The sequence below is a fragment of the Ailuropoda melanoleuca genome, chromosome 5, assembly GCF_002007445.2.
Source record: "Ailuropoda melanoleuca isolate Jingjing chromosome 5, ASM200744v2, whole genome shotgun sequence".
Lineage (NCBI taxonomy): Eukaryota > Metazoa > Chordata > Mammalia > Carnivora > Ursidae > Ailuropoda > Ailuropoda melanoleuca.
In genome coordinates, this window is record NC_048222.1 from 55,867,245 (window position 1) to 55,887,720 (window position 20,476).

At 40.3% G+C, this 20,476-nt stretch overlaps 1 protein-coding gene across 7 annotated transcripts in view; it reads left to right on the forward strand.

Moving 5' to 3' along the window:
• ATP8B4 (ATPase phospholipid transporting 8B4 (putative)) overlaps positions 1-20,476 on the forward strand; it is a 247,199-nt gene that overhangs the window by 6,420 nt on the left and 220,303 nt on the right. For 2 of the 7 annotated variants that reach the window (XM_034660999.1, XM_034661001.1), the window contains exons 1-2: positions 1,225-1,517; positions 13,525-13,593. In XM_034660999.1, the coding sequence (XP_034516890.1) occupies positions 13,566-13,593 (28 nt within the window). In that variant the 5' untranslated portion in view covers positions 1,225-1,517; positions 13,525-13,565. Of the gene's footprint in view, positions 1-1,223; positions 1,518-1,573; positions 1,728-12,813; positions 12,982-13,524; positions 13,594-20,476 lie in introns of those variants that run through there. The other 5 variants (XM_034661000.1, XM_034660995.1, XM_034660996.1 and 2 more) reach the window with 5 other exon arrangements.

Sequence of the window (20,476 nt, forward strand, 5' to 3'; positions counted from 1 at the left end):
GGGGGGGGGGTTACCTGCTCAGCAGGGAGTCTGCTTCTCCCCCTCCCTCTGCTATTCTCCCTGTTTGTGCATGCTCTCTCTCTGTTAAATAAATAAAATCTTTAAAAAAAAATAAATTTTTTACCAACGTCTACACTAATATTGTAGGAGAAGGTGCTGATTTCTTTTTATCTTCTTCAACAAAGGAAATTACCAAACTTCTAGTAGTTGCTAATATAGTAGGTTAAAAAGTGGTATAGAAATTATACTTAAAAACACTTTTTAAAGAGTTTTTCATTTTAAATGTCTTAAAGAAATGATTGCTTTTTATAGGCTGTTCTTGGTTATTTTTATCATGCAAGGAAGAAAGCCGTCACTCTTGTTTCAGAAAAAAAAAAATCTACAGTTTCTTGTGACTGGGGAGGCTTGGCAGGGAAAGTCCTTCCTTTCTCTCTGATCTGGCTGTCTGTGGAGGTGTGAGGGCTCAGTACCAGGATTTTCCAGGAGAGTGGAGTTGATATGTGCAGAGGATCAACTTGCTGTGGTTATAGAGATGTGATTAAAATATATTTGGTGTCCCCATCCCCCCATCCCCCTCCTTTTGATGGGTATTAAGGAGGGCACGTGTTGTGATGAGCACTGGGTGTTATTTATATGCAAGTAATGAATCCTTGAACACTACATCAAAAACTAATGATGTACTATATGCTGGCTAACTGAACATAATAAAAAAAATAATAAACATGTGGAAAATAATAAAAAAAATGTATTTGGTTTCAGTACTTAACTGCAAATCTGATGCAACTTCTGGAAAACCCATAAATGGGTTTAGACATACTTAGAAGAAGACATAATCTTTTCTTTTAAAAATAGACACAAACCAAAATATTTTGTTTTCATCTAATCCCATCTTAAAAACAGGAACCCCCTCAACGTGATTCTGAACTAAAAAGTTTAAATACATTTCCTATGTGCATTTATTTTTTGGCATCCTCAAGGATTAATTGTTTTACTCTGAGTTGAAATTAAGAATGTTTGGAAAATGTCTTGATTCTTCATATTAAATGTTGCTTGAGTGTGCTTAGCTTTCATCCATAAGATAGTAAAACTCCCCTTGCAATGATTTTTTAAAAATGCTAAATTCCTTCATCTCTGGGGAAAAACAGGTGGGAAAGATGTTTGCTTATTTTTCTCAGTCGAGGGCTGATGAAAGTTTGGTAAGCAGAAGTGGTAACTGCGACTCCTTCCGTTGTCCGTGTCCATCCTTCTGAACTCTTGGTTCCCACAGAGGAAGCCATCCTGCTGAAGCGAGCCTCTAGGGAGCTTCCTTTTGTTTCTTCAAGATTAACCAGTTCTGCCCTGGCAGCAGTAGCAGGCAACCCTAGAAGGAGAGACTCTTCTGGGCTTTTGGTATTTTTCCAAGGAGTGTTTTTCTCCCCCAGTTCCTCGCTGGTGGCGTAGCTGCTTTCCTACAAAGCCACCTTCTTTTTCTGATGAGATGCTGATTCTTATCTGTCATCTAGCAGCTTCCGGTAGCGGTAAGTGGTCAAGAGTGTTTTTCCGGGAGTTGATCTCAGGTTTTCAAGAATGTCCCCCCTAGAGACCCAGTTTGTTTTCTATTTAATTGCTAGAGCTTTCAGAATAGCCTTGCTTTTCTCATTGTTCTCATTGACATGGTCATGGAATGGGTACCTGTTTGATCTCCCTGCATCCTCCCTTTTGGGAGAGAGGGTTAGGTCCAGGCTGAGGTGAGTCTGGGGGGAGCATTCAAGGGTTGGTGAGGCCAAGAGGAAAGTCAGCTCGGGGCTGACTGGAGCTTTCTGTTTCTCTTTTCTAGGTGGTTCTTTTGTTTTGCTATTTTCACCTTCTGGTATGGTTGAGGTTTAGCAAACCGTCTTTATTATTCTCTTACTAAAAATTATTTAGAAACTAGTTGAGTTTGAGAAATAGAATATTTTCTTTATTTTTCAAATTTTTATTTTGTTTGGATCACCTTTTTTTTTTTTTTTTNCCCTTTTTTTTTTTTTTTTTTAAGATTTTATTTATTTGAGAGAGAGAGAGAGAGCACAAGCAGGGGGCGTGGAAGAGGGAGAAGCAAGCTCTCCACTGAGCAGGGAGGCTGATGTGGGGCTGGATCCCAGGACCCTGGGACCATGACCTGAGCTGAAGGCAGACGCTTAACTGACTGAGCCATCCAGGCGCCCAGCATCACCTATTAAATGGCCAGTGGGAGTAGCATCTAGGTCCATTTCTTTTTGGCTCATGGGTGTTGGTCACTTCCTTTGGGAGTAGTTGATTTCATTTTTTTTCAAGGGGATTGTATCTAGCTTTCCTATTCAAGGTATTGTTTATTCTATGACCAATTCATGTTTTAAACATGAACAGTTTGTTACTAAACTACCCTTCGAGGCTGGAGTGGTATGATTTTTAGTGCTGAGATTTGTCTGAACTGAGAAATCCATACTTCTGGCTATTTGGTTGATAAGCACGAGAGTGTCTCAGGTTCCTGGTTAATAATTAGCTGTTTTGAAAAGAAAGGAAGTTGGTGAGAAATTTTAATTGGAGGCTGAAGGCTTATTAGAAAGGAGAGGGGGAAAATATAAGACTGTGTGTGGAATTATCAACATGTATTCCTGAATGGTCACCTTTGCTTGGGTGTTGTTCTGTGCTAGCCTTTACTGCAAAATGTAAATTCAGAGTGATTTTTTAAAAAACCTATATTTATTTATCTTGTGCTTTTATATGGTTTCATCATGCATGCATCTTTAAAAATGAGGGATCAAGTAATTTTTTGTGCCCCTGGACACATTTTTGTGCACAGGAGGATTTTATTTTGTTCTTACCTGGTTAATTGGAAATTTTCATTTAGTTGGAAAAGATTTAACCTCTTGTTTCAAAGTAAATTAGAAATTGTAGCTCCCCTAGAAATCTTTTTAATGTGTGTATTCTAGATGCTTGTATTGCATATACAAGAAATAGATGCTGGTATTTTCAGGATTTCTCACAAAAAGATGTCCAAGAAAATAGTAAAATCCAAGTGTTCCTCATGCCTCAAATCTTTTGACTTCTTAGCAATTTTATTTTTCAAATTTTAATTTCTGATTAAATATTAAATGTAAATAATAAATATGTTGGTCATTGCATTTTTGGAAATGTTTTATCCTTTCTCTCTCTTCCATTTCTTGGTCAACTCCAGCTTGTTGAGCCCCTACCCCACGTCAGGCTCTATGCTAGATGCCCAGAGGAACACACACCACAGTAGAAAAACCTGAGCATTTCATTTCAATATATCCTTCTCCGACACTTCTTTGGAAGTTGGGTGTTCCCTAGGACCTGTCCTCATCCTTTTGTTAACTCATGCTCACCCTCTATCCTCTCCTCAATCCTTTTTATTCTTGTTCTTCTTGAGTGAGATCATTCATTTCCCATGACTTCAATGCTTGCATATGTGTTGATGATTCCAAGTCTACAAATCTGTCTTTTCTCTTTAGTGCTAAGGATTTTTAATGATCAAAAGAAATTTCAAGACTAATGTGTTCAAACTGAATTTATTATTCTCCCATCCCAATTCCTGCCCCTCTGTTTTCTGTTCCTTCTTCCTTCCCTGCTGTGCTTGTCATTTTAGTTAATGGCACCCCTGTCCTCTCATTGTCCTGAGCCAAAAACCTAGAAGGCAACCCAGATTCTTCCTTGTTCTGCACACCAACATATGGACCATTTATAAATGCTGTCAATTCAACTGCAGAAACATTTCTAGAATCCAGCTTCACTTGCCTGTTGTCATTGCTCCCCCATCTCTTTCCATGCCAGGCCATGCTATGAGAGTAACCTTCCTAAAAGTGCTGATAGCGTGTGCTTGTATAGAGACACACAGAGTGCAGTAACCGTGGACAAGGGGGGCTGGATTCTAACCATATCCTTCTCTGAGAGACCTCATCCACCTCCCCATTACCTGCAGGTCTTGAACACAGCCCTGCCCTGTGTCACCTTATCTTATCAAACGGGGATGATAGTCCTTGCCTATAGAGTTTTGATGAGGATTAAATGAGATGACATATGTCAGTACTTAGCACAAGGCCAACTACCAAGTAAATGGTAGTGATGATGATGACAACAATGATGAAGATTTCACTTCTTTTAGAATCCATCTCTATCTGGCCAGCTCCATGCCCCCTGTAATCTCCTTGCTATGACTGTCACTGCTCCCCAAACTGTCCCTTCCCTTCCCTTTCACAATACTTGGTCTTTCCACAAGCTGTTCCTTTTGTCTGTCCTTACCTCATTTTGTTGGGAAAACTGTTTCCTTTTCAAAAGGATTCAACTCAGAATCACTTTCTGTGATGCCTTATCTGACTCTGCAAAGCAGGCTTGGTGACTCCATGGTGCTCAGTCCTTGCTTCCATCATAGCCATTCAAATATCTGTGTATTTGTTTTTATCTTTCCCAGACTACAGGCTTTTGAAGGACAGATGTAGGACCTAACAATACTTGCCTCCCTCTACACAGCCCAGGTTTGACATAGAAGAGGCACCCAATGGGCACCTAGGTGTCTCAGTCAGTTAAGAGTCTGACTCTTGGTTTCAGCTCAGGTCATGATCTCAGGGTTGTGAGATCGAGCCCTGCATCGGGCTCTGCGCTCAGTGCACGGAGTTGGCTTGAGATTGTCTATGACTCCCATGCCCCCACCCTGCCCCACTCATGTTTTCTCTCTCTCAAATAAATAAAATCTTAAAAAATTAAAAAATTGGTACCTAATAAGTGTTTGAGAGCCATCCTTCCTGATGTTCAAATTTGACAGGAGGTTTTTGTTTTTAAGATTTTATTTATTTGACAGAGCACAAGCGGGGGGAGCAGGCAGAGGGATAAGGAGAAGCAGGCTCCGCACTGAGCAGGGAGCCTGATGCGGGGCTGGATTCCAGGGTCCTCGATCATGACCCGAGCTGAAGGCAGACACCCAACTGACTGAGCCACCCAGGAGCTCCTGACAGGAGGTTTTTACTTATGGAGAGTTAAACATACATCTAAGAAAAAAAACACAGCTTTTGTTTCTTGAGTCCTAACTTCGTAGCAGGAGGCACTGTGCTAATTTCTTTGTAGGCATGCCTGATGATCCTGTGAGTTACTCTGATTGTCCCTGTTTACAGAAACCCAGGACTTAGGAGAGAGGGAACTTGCTGGAGGTTACAGAGCTGGCAGGGCCAAGCCCAGCTGTCTGACTCATGGAATGGTGGAGGAAAAGGGAAGTGAGAGGGGAAGGAAGATGACGAAGGCAGGGGAGACATGTTTGGGAGAGAAGGGCAGCATGAGGGCCAAAGTGCACTAGAGAGGCAGAAGAGTAGGCTAGGAAGACAGAGAAAGAGAAAAAGAAATGAGAGCGAGGATGAAAGTGAGCGGGCGATAAACAAGAGGAGGAAGGGAAGCAGGGTTCCCACCACTTCAGAATCTTGTGGCTGGTAACAGCTGCATGCCTAACAGAATACAAACAGACTGCAGTGTTGACATGACAACTCACAACAAAATCAATCTAATACACATTATATGGGAAATAGAATAATTTGTTAGGGAATGGTAATTATATCTAATTGCTAAGCAATTTATAAATTTGTACAATGATCACTTATACACGCGCGCGCACGCACACAGGCTTACATTGTGTTCACTTGTACTTTTGTCCATTATGGACAGTCAACAAGTGCTATGGCTGTTGGCAGCTGTCACTGACACTAAATATGATTAAAACACACTCTATGCCTCCTACCCACACATCATACTCAACGCTCACACGTGCAGGACAGAAGCTCGGTCATTCCTCCCAAGGCTGAGATTTCCCTGCGGTACCAGGATCTCCCTTTCCTGGGTCTTATCGCTGTGCTTCAGCCTCACCTCCTCCATCCCTCGGGGGCCTGGCACTGAGGGCCCCAGGGAATATTCTTGGGCCTGTAGGCAGGGTTGCCAACAGATATGACCACAAGGTCGTCTTGTCCAAGGGTGGGAGGACTTACTGAGGCTTTGCTTTTTTGCCTTTGGGAACCCGGAGCCTGAGGAAGGAAAGCGAAAAGGGTAGGACCAGAGAAGATGGAGGGCAGAGGAGGGAGGCGAGAAGGGGCTGGTTCCCTGATCCTGCCCTCCAGCTTCCCATCCTCAGATGCCACCATTGCTCAGGCAGGCGGACTTTTCAAGGTTTACCGATATCCACCCTGGTGCTGCCCCCCCTCCCCCACTCAGCCCCCCTCCCTTCCATTCTTGGTTGGCTTAGTCCTCAGAGACAAGGTGAGTTGGGTTAGGAAGCAAGTGCCTGAGTGAAAAACATGAAGGAAAGTTAAGAAAACAGGGAAGGGAAAATGGGAGATTGAAAGAGGAAAAAAGGGAGGGAGTAGAAGAAAAGACAAATCGGTGGTGGGAAGGGAACAGAGTTTTATGGAATGAACCATATTTACATGTATATTTACCCTCACAGCAACTGTAGGAGGAAGGCATTATTGTTCCTATTTTACAGATTCGAAGATTGAGGCTTAGGAAGGGGAAGTGACTTGGCCAAAGTAACACTAGATAGAGAGTAGCTAGCTGGGATTGGAATCGTATTATCCTAAAAGTGTCTTATGGTATAGTGTTTCCAAGTATAGTACGGTGTTTCCAAAGAAGAAGAGAAAGCAGAGCTGGGGAATGAGGAAGGCAAGCAGAGCAGAACAGAGAGTGGAGAAGAGAGAAGAAGATGGGAGGCCCTCACAAGGGGTGAGGTCTGGGGTTGGGTTTATTGAAGCTGTATGGATCCTTTCTCCTCTGGCCCATTTGTCCCTGAGTCCTAAGAACTGGAGAGTAGGATCCCCCCAGGGGGGAACTCTTGTTCCTCCCTAGACTCTGATTTGAAGACAGGCAGGAATGGGTTCACCTGGGCAGCACTCTGGGAAGGTAAGGAGAAGCTGCCAGGAATGTGTCCCATGTTGCTCTCTTAGCTTCCACTGCTCCTCTCTTTTCCTCTACTGCCTCTGCTCCTTTCTTCCCCCTTTCTTCTCTGATCTCGTCCAACTCCTTTGCCTTTCTGTCACTCTACCTAGTATTTTTAGTCTTTCTCTTTCCACTGCTTTCCTTCCCCTCAGTTTACCCCCAGGGCTGTGCCCCACCACAAACACATCTCCTAAGTTTCGTTATCCATTCACACTTATCTCCTTTGTTTTATTGTAGAAATGTCTTGAAGGAAGTTAGACTCACTGTCCTCATTTCATCCTAATGTTTATTTGACAAAACTTTGACGAAGTTCAGAAGGCTGCCTTCAAGATAACTAATATCTAATGAGCCTTTTCATCATGTGTCCCCATCCCCAACAGCCCATCCAGTAGGTTCTGAGTATATTTGCCCTGGATTCTGTAATGAATTAGTGGAAAAAGTAGGAATCCGAGGTTAGCCTGTTTGACTCCAAAAGACAAGCTTCCAACCACCACATCCTGCTGCCCCTTGAGCAGATCAGTGGAATGGCTGTTCTCTTGGAGGCCTCTTGGTGAATTTACTGCATCTAGGATGGATTGTTTATCCTGTAGATTTTGGAATGTAATTCAACAGCATACCAAAACCAGATTTATTTTTCTGAGTTAGACTAATATTAGCTCAGGAGACTGGTAATATAAAATAAGAATGATAATTTATTAATTTAAAACATGTAATATAACTGTCAGGAGGACCAGAATGTTCACTTCGGCAGGCATGACTAGTGCGCTCTTTCCCTGTAGACAGACTTCTGTGGGAGAGCAAGTTGTTATCAGCAGGTTGCTTGGTGATCGTGGAATTGGAGCAGGGGGAATTAACTATAATAACCTGATTGTTGAATGGCCTTAGATCATTAAAGGGAATCTCCATTTTAATCCTTTGTTTAAAATGTGGAGTCCCCTGCAATTAGGTGTACCCATTTCCACTATAAGTAGAGACCTTGTGAAATCCTGTCATGGACAGGATGCTCTCTTTTGCATATAGCTGGTTAAGTAGCATTTCTAACTTGGATGTCTTGTTATCACCCTCAGTCTCAGGGTGTCTGAAACTAGCTCCTTATTTTCCCTGAACAAACTAGAGTCTTCCTTTGACTTTGTAATTTTTTGCATTAGGAGAACTATCTTTTGTAACCAAGATTCAAAACCTGAACTGGAAATGTAAAAAAAAAATCTTATGGAAGCATAACTTTTAATCTTTTCCGGAAAAAAAAACCACTCGTTGCCTTTAAAAATGAATTCATATGTATAAAAGCCCTTTTCTATTACTTAGCTATTAGCTACTCCTTTCTCTGTCTTCCTCTTTCTCCATACCTCTCTCTTTTTTTTTTTTTTTCAAGATTTTATTTATTGGAGAGAAAGAAACCAAGAGAGTGAGAGAGAGCATGAGCAGGGAGAGAGGTAGAGCCACCCAGGCGCCCCTATACCTCTCTTTCTTTTTTTTTTTTTTAAAGATTCTATTTATTTATTTGACAGAGAGAGAGACAGGCAGTGAGAGAGGGAACACAAACAGGGGGAGTGGGAGAGGAAGAAGCAGGCTCATAGCAGAGGAGCCTGATGTGGGGCTCGATCCCATAACGCTGGGATCACGCCCTGAGCCGAAGGCAGGCGCTTAACTGCTGTGCCACCCAGGCGCCCCTATACCTCTCTTTCTTATAACCCCCCCCCTGACTTTCACACAAGGAAAGCACCATTTTAATCCCTTGCATAAGACAAAACCAGGAATTAAATAAGACCTGCCAGCAGCTGTCCTTTTTCTATTTCCTCTACTTTGGGGTGACATCAAAAACAAGGAGTAGTCATACAGATATTTTTTGCTTCAGCATTTGGAAATGGTTGAATTTCGGAATCCTAAGTTCCTACTTCTAGAGTTAGATTTCACATTAGCAAACCTTTTCTCCCACCTTATTTGTCTACTCTATTTCCTTAGCCCTTAGCTGGTCTGAAAGTTCAACAAAAGATGGCTTTTTCTTTACTCGGACATCTTTTAGAATTAGTGTCAGCTGGAGTATTTTGGTGAGTTGATAAATGTCCAAGAATAAAAGTACTAGGGGCGCCTGGGTGGCACAACGGTTAAGCGTCTGCCTTCGGCTCAGGGCGTGATCCCGGCGTTATGGGATCGAGCCCCACATCAGGCTCTTCCGCTATGAGCCTGCTTCTTCCTCTCCCACTCCCCCCTTGTGTTCCTTCTCTCGCTGGCTGTCTCTATCTCTGTCGAATAAATAAATAAAATCTTTAAAAAAAAAAAAGAATAAAAGTACTAAATTTCACTTCTTCAAAGTTAAACTAGAATCTGCTACATTAGTGTGATTCCTCTGTTAAGTATGCCTGGAATTGCTGCTGTTACAGGGAAAATATTGGATTGGAGGAAACACGAGCCTGAAGGTCAATTCTTAATTTTTTGTTGTAACTTTCTGTCTTAGGGAGTGAAAACACTTGGATAGGATCATTAATAAGAAAAAACTTTGACAAGTCTTGTAGAAATATTAATATTTACAATTGTGAATATATAATCACTCTGGATTAATTATAAAGTGGAGAAGATTTTCTAAAAAGTCAAAACAGCTAAAATTCACAAAATGAGTTTATTCAGTATCTTTGAAATAAAGGTTTTGAAGACCTTTTGGAATGAGGTATTAGAGAAGTTAAAAGCATGAAATACTGTATGGCTTAGAGGTAGTTTTAGGAAGGATATGGTATTGCTTATGTTTGTTTGCCTAGGAAGCTGTTAAAATGAGAAGTGCTTGCAGAAGTATCTAAAATAAGAGAGGGAAGTGGTGATATCATTGATATATATGTTTTGGTGGCATTTATATTATATATTCATCTTTTGAACTGGTTGTCTGTTAGAACTAAACCATTAAAGCAATGTAGCAAACCATTAAGAAGAAAGAGTAAGTTGGCCAGTGGCCAGTACGCTTATTAAGTTCCTGAGAGATTGAATTTCTTCTGCCTACATTCTAATTGCCACCTGTCAGGGTGTAGAATCCCTTTTGCCCTCTTTCTTAAAGAATCATTCTGCCTTTCACCTGCTCCCGGGACTCTGAACCCATGAAAACATATGTTGACTTAGTCTCAGGAGAGAATTTTAAAGCCCTAACAAGTTGGCTTAGAACTTGCAGAGGAGCCTTAACCGTCTGGCCAGATGGGGCCACCAGATCCAGATGTCATTGTCACAGAATCCATTCAGCCTGCTCCCATTTTGTATCTTTTGTGACTGTTTTTTAGAACAAAGATAGTCCTTGGATGAAAACTCTTTTATCCATATTATTTATTTATTTTACTTTTAAAAGATTTTACTTATTTGACAGAGACACAGCGAGAGAGGGAACACAAGGGGAGTGGGAGAGGAAGAAGCAGGCTTCTTGCTGATCAGGAGTCTGATGTGGGGGCTCAATCCCAGGACCCTGGGATCATGACCTGAGCTGAAGGCAGACACTTAACAACTGAGCCACCCAGGTGTCCTGATTATTTTATTTTATTTCTTTAAAAGATTTTATTAGAGAGAGCGAGCAGCACTCCAGTACAAGTGGGGGGAGGGGCAGAGGGAAAAGCTGGCCCCCCACTGAGCAAGGAGCCCCATGCAGGGCTAGATCCCAGGACCCTGGAATCATGACCTGAGCTGAAGGCAGACACAACTGACTGAGCCACCCAGGCGCCCCTATCCTTATTATTCCTTGCAAGAAGTCCTTACCTCAAAAAAAAAATCTTTTCAGTATATCTTTTTTTCCTTCTTTTTAAAAAAATAGCTCTAGTGCCTCCTTTTTCCTCCTCTAAGCTTTGCAAATATTTCTCTTCTTTCTGTTCTTCAGTTTGTCTGCAACGCTCTTCCTATTGCTAAGCAAATGTTGATCCTTGAGGTTTGTCCCAGGCTGGAGATGGGGTGTATAAAAGAGGATGGGGACTGGCCAGAAGGAGGGAGTAGATGAGAAAGGCATGGTGGCCCCCAGCTTGGGAAAATCTAAGACATTCTGGCATGTGGGGTTGGGTTCTGGGAAGGGATAGTTGCTAAAAGGGAAGTGCCTTTACACTTATTGTGGTGAGCATTGAGTAATGCATAGAATTGTCAAATCCATATGTGGTACACCTGAAACTAATATAACATTGTATGTTAATTATACTTCAATACAGGGGCATCCGGGTGGCTCAGTCGGTTGAGTGTCCAACTCTTGATTTCGGCTCAGGATGTGATTTCAGGGTCGTGTTGGGCTTTGCACTCAGTGGGGAGTCTACTTCAAGATTCTCTCCCTCCTCTCTCTGTCTTTCAAATAAATCTTTTTTTTAAAAAGATTTTATTTATTTATTAGAGACAGCCAGTGAGAGAGGGAACACAAGCAGGGGGAGTGGGAGAGGAAGAAGCAGGGTCCCAGCAGAGCAGGGAGCCCGATGGGGGACTTGATCCCAGAATCCTGGGATCACGGCCTGAGCCAAAGGCAGACGCTTAACGACTGAGCCACCCAGGTGCCCCTCAAATAAATAAATCTTTAATTATACTTCAGTACAAAAATTTAAAAAGGGAAGTACCTTGTTATGTCAGTGCCCTTGGTCCTTTTCTAATAGAAATTAAAGACCTCATTCATTCTTTAGCAGATATTTATTGAGCATTACTATATGCAGTCATGCATTAGATACTGGAGATACAGCTGTGGACCAGACAGATGAGGTCCCTGCCCTACTGGAATTTGTAGACTAATGAGGACACAGCCAATATAACGTAATAGGCAAATATGTTCTGGAGTGATAGGGGCTCTCATGGGAAGTTCTGGATTATATGAGAGCACATACAGGTGCCCCTATCTCTGATTTGGGGGATCAGAGAGGCCTTGTAGAGGAAGTGATATACAAATTGATATTGGAAATATAAGTAGGAGTTAGGGTTAGGGGTTGGATGGGTTGGGTGGTTATTATACCAGGGGGCAGAGCATGTGTTGGGTTCCCAGATGGAAGGAAGCTGAGCTGAGTATTTCCGGAGTATAGACATGATGGGGTGCAAGGAAGAATGGGGGCAGTGAGGAGAGTGATGGGAAATCAGGCTAGAAAAATGAACAGGGACCAGGTTGTGGAGGGTCCAAGGAGTCATGTTAGAATTTGATCTTTTTTTCTAAGACCAATGGGAAGTGATTGGAGGATTTTTATCAGGGATGTGACAAGATGCCATTTAACTTTTATAAAGATGCCTCTGCTTCAAGGTGGACCCTGGTCTATAGGTGGCTAAGGCTGGAGCAGAGCAATGCAGGAAAAAACAATCACTCATCAGCAGGCATTCCTAGAGGCAACCAGACGCCTGGGGCTGTGGTGGTGGTGGGGCTCATCTTGGGCAGCACAGTTGGTAGAAGGTATTGGGGGGGGAGAAACAGAAGAGTTAGTGATGGGTTATAGTTAACATTTAAGGACTTATCCCTGCTTCTAGCAGCACCTGGCCACAGTTCCCCCATTTTCTTGTGCAGATTCATTGTTTTTAGTGACCAGTCCCTAGAAAAGCAACACATGTCACACAGGGTCAGTGGCCCTGCTTGTCAGGCACATTCAGGAGTAGCTGTGCCCTTAGCAGGTTGCTACTTTTCCTGGGGGTGGCAGAAGGGAACTCATGGATCTGGGGCCACCATGACAGGGAGAAATAGTGATGGTTTCAGACTTTTCAGACTCAGAGATTTGTAGTGGAGCAGTGGCTGTTGATGAATTTCCTCTGCATCCTCCTTTCTTGTAACTACTAAACTGTAAGCATTGACCGTTCCTCTCCTCTGGTCTCTGTATGACTGACAACTTCTTCTTTATGTGTGTTCACTGCATCCTGCCACAGCGCTTCTTTGAGCAGGAAGCGACTAAGTCATTTCTCTTTCAAACCGAAAGAGCATGTGCTCAGTACCTCTGCTTACCCTGTCTTGGGTTTGCAAAGGTCCCTGAGTTCCTTTCTACAGTCTGTCGGGTTCTAAATGCTTGAAATCATTCGTTTGTCCCTTTCTTTATTCTAAATCTTCTAATAGAGTTTACCATAATTAGATCATATGTAGGGAAAGATGGAAAGGTATTTCATTTTATTCATTATTTTATTCATATTATTCTGGCTTTTTTGGTAGAAAAGACTGGAGAAGACTATACAGAGAAAGAACTGAGGAAGGTTTTTGAAGTGTCAGCCTGGCTGGCCAATGTCCTCTTACATGAATCTCCTGTGATTTTGCAGTGGTTCCCAGGGCTAGCTCTGGGAAGGAATCATCTAATGACACTTGAATAAAAAGCAGATGTTGTAGCATCGCCCAAAATATATTCATATTTTGGATTGTTTGGGATACATTAGAAAATTTGACTCAATTTTAATGCCGCATTGAATGGCACACATGGGCTTATTTTACGTTGATTCACATAGCATATAATACAAATAGATTACTTTTGTGTAGAATTATTCTTATCTAGTTAGATTTAAACCTGATAAATGGAATCTGTTATTCATTATTGTGCCAATGATTCCTAGTTGTCTCAATTTGACTAGGAAGAAAGTTAAAAGGTGGAAATTTATGGTTAGTGAACATTTAAAAAATACTAAAGTGTACTTTTCTTGTTTTCTATATAGAACAGCTTTTGAAACCTGGTGAAACATAATCAGGTCCAATAATGTTCTGCAGTGAAAAGAAATCTCTTGGTAAGTATTGAGCTCTTCAGATGACATAAAGTGAAGATGACTTAATTTTTATTTTACTTTTTAAAATTTCACTTCATTTTATTTTCTGGAGTTGTAATTTATATATTAAGAAACCCCACATAAATCTTAAGTGTTCAGTCTGAGTTTTGACAGTTGTATACACCTGTCTAATTATCTCCCCAAAACAAGATACAGAAAATTTCTATCACCCCAGAAAGTTTCCTTGTGTCCTTCAAAAAATTTTTAATTGTAGTTGACAAACCATATTATATTAGCTTCAGTTGTATAACATAGTGATTTGATATTTATATACATTATGAAATGCTCATTATAAGTATAATTACCATCTGTCATCATGCAAAGTTATTATATTACTTTTGTATTCTCTATGCAATACTTTATGTTCTTGTGACTTCTCGGAAGTTTGTACTTTGAAATCCTCTTTACCTATTTTGCCCATCTCCTTACCCACACTTCCTTTTGGCAACCACCAGTTTGTTCTCTGTGTTTATGAGTCTGTTTCTATTTTGCTTTGTTTATCCATTTGTTCTTTAGATTCCACATATAAGTAAAATCATACGGTATTTGTCTTTATCTTATTTCACTAAACGTAATACCCATTAGGTCCACTCATGTTGTTACAACTGACAAGATTTCATTCTTTCTAATGACTGAATAGTAATCGTGTGTGTGTGTGTGTGTGTGTGTGTGTGTGTGTGTGTGTGTAGCAGATCTTTATCCATTCATCTGTTGGTGGACACTTAGATTGCTTCCACTTTGACTATTATGAATAATACTGCAATAAACGTAGGAGTGCATATATCTTTTTGAATTAGGGTTTTTGTTTTCTTGGGGTAAATAACCAGAGATGGAATTACTGGATCGTGTGGTGTTATTTTTAATCTTTTGGGAAACCTCTATACTGTTTTTCATAGTGGCTGTACCAATTTACTTTCCCCACAAACAGTGCACGAGAGTTCCCTTTTCTCCATATCCTCACCAACACTTCTTTTTTCTTGTCTTTTTGATTCTAGCTATTCTGACAATTGTTAGGTGATAGCTCATTGTGGTTTTGATTTGTATTTCCCCGATGCTTAGTGATGTTGAGCGTCTTTTCATATGTCTGTTGGCCATCTGTATATCTTCTCTGGAAAAATGTCTATTCAGGTCCTCTGCCAATTTTTAAATTTTTTTTTTATCTTGACTTGTATGAATTCTTTATATTAACCCCTTACCGGGTACATCATTTACAAATATCTTCTCCTGTTCAGTAGGTTGTGTGTTGTTTTTTTTTTTTAAGATTTTAAAATTTATTTTAGAGCGAGTGGGGGGGTCGGGGCAGAGGCAGAGGGAGAGAGAAACTTCAGCAGACTCCACACTGAGGGTGGAGCCAACTCGGTGCTTGATCTCATGACTCTGAGATCACAACCTGAGGTGATACCAAGAGTCAGATGCTTAATTGACTGCACCACCCAGGCGCCCCTGTCGTTTCATTTTGTTGATGGTTTTCTTCACTGGGCAAAAGCCTTTTAGTTTGATATACTCCCAACTGTTCATTGTCATCTACGAATAGTGACAGTTTTACCTCTTTACTAATTTGGGTGCCTTTAATTTCTTTCCCTTATTTGATTGCTGTGGCTAGGACTTCTAGTACTACGTTAAATAGAAGTGGCAAGAGTGGATATCCTCCTCTTGCCTCTGATCTTATAGGAAATATTTTAAGCTTTTCACCACCGAGGAGGGTGTTAGCTGTGGGTTTGTTATACATGGTCTTTATTATGTTGAGATATGTGCCCTCTATACCCACTTTCTAAAGCTTTTGTCATGAATGAATGTTAAACTTTCTTGCATGCTTTTTCTGCCTTTGTTGATGTGATCATATGATTTTTATCTTTCATTTCATTAATGTGGTGTGTGACACTGGTTGATTTGTGGATACTGAATCATCTTTGCATCCCTAGAAGAATCTTCTAAGAACAAGGATATTCTCCTATATACCCACAATATTGTCACTACACCCTAGAAATATAACATTGATAAATAACATAGATTCCATTTTTCAATTTATCCGTTTGTCCCTACAACATCTTATTTCTCAGAGCTGGTTTATATTTTTGGTACAGTATCTAATAAATGTTCACACATTGTGTTTGGATTTTAATCCCTGTATTTTCTTTTAAATTTAGAACAGTTTTTCATTATATAGAATTTTGGAAAAGTCCAGTCTAACTGCTATATAGATTTGGCACAAAAATCAAATAAAAATATTCTATTTTTAATGGACAATGAATTAGTTAATTGGCAGTTTTTTTTTTTTTAAGATTTTATTTATTTAACAGAGATAGAGACAGTCAGCAAGAGAGGGAACACAAGCTGGGGGAGTGGGAGAGGAAGAAGCAGACTCATAGCCGAGGAGCCTGATGTGGGGCTCGATCCCATAACGCTGGGATCACGCCCTGAGCCGAAGGCAGACGCTAACCGCTGTGCCACCCAGGCGCCCGCAGTCGACAGTGTTTTTATGAGGAATGCAACTTTATGATCTTCCTTACACAGAATTTCATTTTACAGACCACCAGTCTTTGCTGTCTAATGAGGCTAAATGTTTTGTCCATATACCTGGGTCTGTATCTGCTTTGGCACAGATTCTCAGAGAAAACTGACACCATCATTAGCATCATCATGATTGGGAATGATACATCTTTGGGTTACATCAGTTCTTACAGATTTCTTCATAGACTGGAGAGCTATTATAACCTATCCATTTGCTATGCAGTCAGTCAACAAACATTTTGAGCCCCTATGGTATGCGAGGAAGTGCCAACCTTTCTTGACTTCAAGTAGATTTTTACAGTTCAATAAATGCATGTATCCTCACATAATTGCTAAGCTTACAGTAGCAACAATAACTTAAAATATTTTGCTAACCATTACTACAAGTAGTGTATTTGCCAGAGGAGTACAGACTAGAGACCTAATCAGCCTGGGATTTTTGGGGGAAAAATCATGAAGAAGTGATATTTTACCTCAATGAGATACTGAATATCTGCAACAAAAGTGTACTTACATTTATATAAACTTCCACAACATCATCAGGAAGCTTGGGCCATAGATAATATACGTGAAAATATAACAAGCCGAACATGGTGTTTTGGGAAATAATAATTTTCTCTCATATATGCTTTATTATTTATCATCACCATATTCATATAATTCTCACATTCTTCAAGATGTAAAAAATTCCAGCTAATTGACTCAGATATTTCAAACATGATTATTTTCTATTTGCTATTTATTTATTAAAGATTTTATTTATTTATTTGACAGAGACAGCCAGCGAGAGAGGGAACACAAGCAGGGGGAGTGGGAGAGGAAGAAGCAGGCTCACAGCAGAGGAGCCTGATGTGGGGCTCGATCCCATAACGCCGAGATCACACCCTGAGCCGAAGGCAGACGTTAACAACTGCGCCACCCAGGCGCCCCCCTATTTGCTTTTTAATTTTAATTCCAGTATAGTTAACATAGTGTTATGTTAGTTTCAGGTGTATGATATAGTGATTCAATAATTGTATACATTACTCTGTGCTCATCTTAATTTCCTTCGTCTGTTTTACCCATCACCCACCCCTGCCCTCTGGTAACCATCAGTTTGTTCTCTGTAGTTAAAAGTCTGTTTTTGGGTTGTCTCTTTTTTTCTTTGTTCACTTAATTTTGTTTCTTAAATTCCACATATGAATGAAATCATCAGGTATTTGTCTTTCTCTAACTGATTTACTTTACTTAGCAGTAAACTTTCTGACTCTGTCCATGTCGCTGCAAATGGCAGGATTTCATTCTTTTTTTATGGCTGAATAATATTTTTTTTTAAAGATTTTATTAATTTATTCGACAGAGATAGAGACAGCCAGCGAGAGAGGGAACACAAAGCAGGGGGAGTGGGAGAGGAAGAAGCAGGCTCATAGCAGAGGAGCCTGATGTGGGGCTCGATCCCATAATGCCGGGATCACGCCCTGAGCCGAAGGCAGACGCTTAACCGCTGTGCCACCCAGGCGCCCCCTGAATAATATTCTATTGTGTATATATACCACTTCTTTATTCAGTTATCTACCAAAAGACACTGGGCTGCTTGTACAGTTTGGCAATGTAAATAACGCTGCAATAAACAGGGGTGCACGTACTCCTTCAAATTACTGTTTTTGTGTTCTTTAGTTAAATACCAAGTAGTGGAATTACTGGATCATATGATAGTTCCATTTTTAATTTTTTGAAGAACCTCCATATTGTTTTCTTCAGTGGCTGCTCCAGTTTGCATTCCTACCAACACTGCATGAGGGTTCCTTATTCTCCACATCCTACCAGCAATAGTTGTTTCTTGTGTTTTGATTTTAGCCATTCAGACAGGTTTGAGGTGATAGCTCATTGTGATTTTGATTTGAATTTCCCTAATGATGAGTGATGATTATCTTTTCATGTGTCTGTTGACCATCTGTGTATCTTCCCTTGGAGAAATGTCTGTTCATGTCTTCTGCCCATTTTTAAATTGGGTTATTTGGGGGTTTTTTGGCATTGAGTTGTATAAGTTCTTTTTATATTTTGGATACTAACCCTTTATTTGATAAGTCATTTGCAAAAATCTTCTCCCATTCAGTAGGCTGTCTTTTTAGTTTTGTTGATTGTTTCCTTTGCTGTGCAGAAGCTTTTTATTTTGATGTAGTCCTAATAGTTTATTTTGCTTTCATTTCCCTTGCATCAGGAGACATATCTAGAAAAATATTACTACAGCTAATGTCCAAGAAATTACTGCCTGTGCTCCCTTCTAGGATCTTTATGGTTTCAGGTCTTACAGTTAGGTCTGTGATCCATTTTGAGTGTATTTTTGTGTGTGGTGTGAGAAAGTGGTCCAATTTCATTCTTTTGCCTGCAGCTGTCCAGTTCTCCCAACACTATTGGTTGAAGAGACTGTCTTTTTCCCATTGCATATTCTTTCCTGCTTTGTCAAAGCCTAATTGACCATATAATTGTGGGTTTATTTTTGGGTTTTCTGTTCTGTTCCACTGATCTATGTGTCTATTTTTTTGTGTCAGTACCATACTGTCTTGATTATTATAGCTTTTGGGTATACCTTGAAATCTGGGGTTGTGATACCTCCAGTTTTGTTCTTTTTCAAGATTGCTTTGGCTCCTCAGGGTCTTTCAATACAAATTTTAAGATTTTTCTAGTTCTGTGGAAAATGTTCTTGGCATTTTGATAGGGATTGCATTAAATTTGCAGGTTCCTTTGGGTAATACGGACATTTTAACAAAATTCGTTCTGATACATGAGCATAGAATATCTTTTAATTTGTTTGGTTCAGTTTCTGTCGTGAACATTTTATAGTTTTCACAGTACAGGTCTTTCACCTTCTTGGTTAAGTTTATTCCTAGGTATTTTATTATTTTTTTGGTGCAATTATAAATGGGACTCTTTTCTTAATTTCTCTTTCTGCTACTTTATTATTAGTGAGTAGAAATATAATGGATTTCTATATATTTATTTTTATATCCTGTGACTTCACTGAATTCGTTTATTAGTTCTAGTAGTTTTTTTTTTTTTTTTTTTTTTTTTTTGGAAAAANGAGAAAGAGAGTGCATGTGAGAATAAACACAGGTGAAGGGGGACAGAGGGAAAAGCAGACTCCCTGCTGATCACAGAGCCGGATGCAGAGCTCAATCCCAGGACCCTGGGATCATGATTCGAACTGAAGGCAGCCACTTGACTGAGTGTGGAGCCTGACTCAGGGCTCAATCCTACAACCCTGAGACCACGACCCAAGCCGAAATCAAGAGTTGGGTGCTCAAGTGACTAAGCCACCCGGGTGCTCTGTCTTTAGTAGTTTTTTGGTGGAGTCTTTAGGGTTTTCTACATATAGTCTCGTGTCATCTGCAAATAGTGGAAATTTTACTTCTTTCTTACCAATTTGGATGACTTTTATTTATGTTGTCTGACTGCTGTGGCTAGGACTTGCAGTACTATGTTGAATAAAAGTGGTGGGAATAGACACCCTTGTCTTGTTCCTGATCTTAGGGCAAAAGCTCTGTTTTTCACAGTTAAGGATGGATGTTAGCTGTGGCTTTTTCATAGATGGCCTTTATTATGTTGAGGTATGTTTCCTCTAAACCTACTTGAAAGTTTTTTTCAATGAGTGGATGTTGTACTTTGTCAAATGCTTTTTCTGCATCTATTGAAATGATTGTATAGTTTTTCTTTCCCTTATTGATGTATTATGTTGATTGATTTGCAAATATTGAATTACCCTTGCATCCTGAGAATAAGTCCCACTTGATCATGGTGAATGATTTTTTTTACATGTATTGTTAGATTTGGCTTGCTATATTTTGTTGACGATTTTTACATCTGTGTTCAGAGATATTGGCCTGTAGTTCTCTTTTTTTTGAGTGTCTTTATCTGGTTTTGGTATCAGGATAATGCTGGCCTCATAGAATGAATTTGGAAGCTTTCTTTCCTCTTCTATTTTATGGAACAGTGTGAGAATAATAGGTAGTAACTTCTCTTTAAATGTTCCATAGAGGCGCCTGGGTAGCTTAGTTGGTTGAGTGTCCGACTCTTGATTTTGGCTTCGATCATGGTCTTAGGGTGGTGGGATCCAGCTGGAGTCAGGCTCCGCACTCAGCAGGGAGTCTGTTTCCCTCCCTCTCTCTCTGCCCCTCCCCCTGCTCATGCTCTCTCGGTCTCTCAAATAAATAAATCTTAAATAAATGTTTAGTAGAATTCACCTGTGAAGCCATCTGGTCCTGCACTCTGGTTTGTTGGGAGTTTTTTGATTATGGATTCAATTTCCTTGTTGGTAATTGTTCTGTTCAAATTTTCTATTTCTTCTTGATTCAGT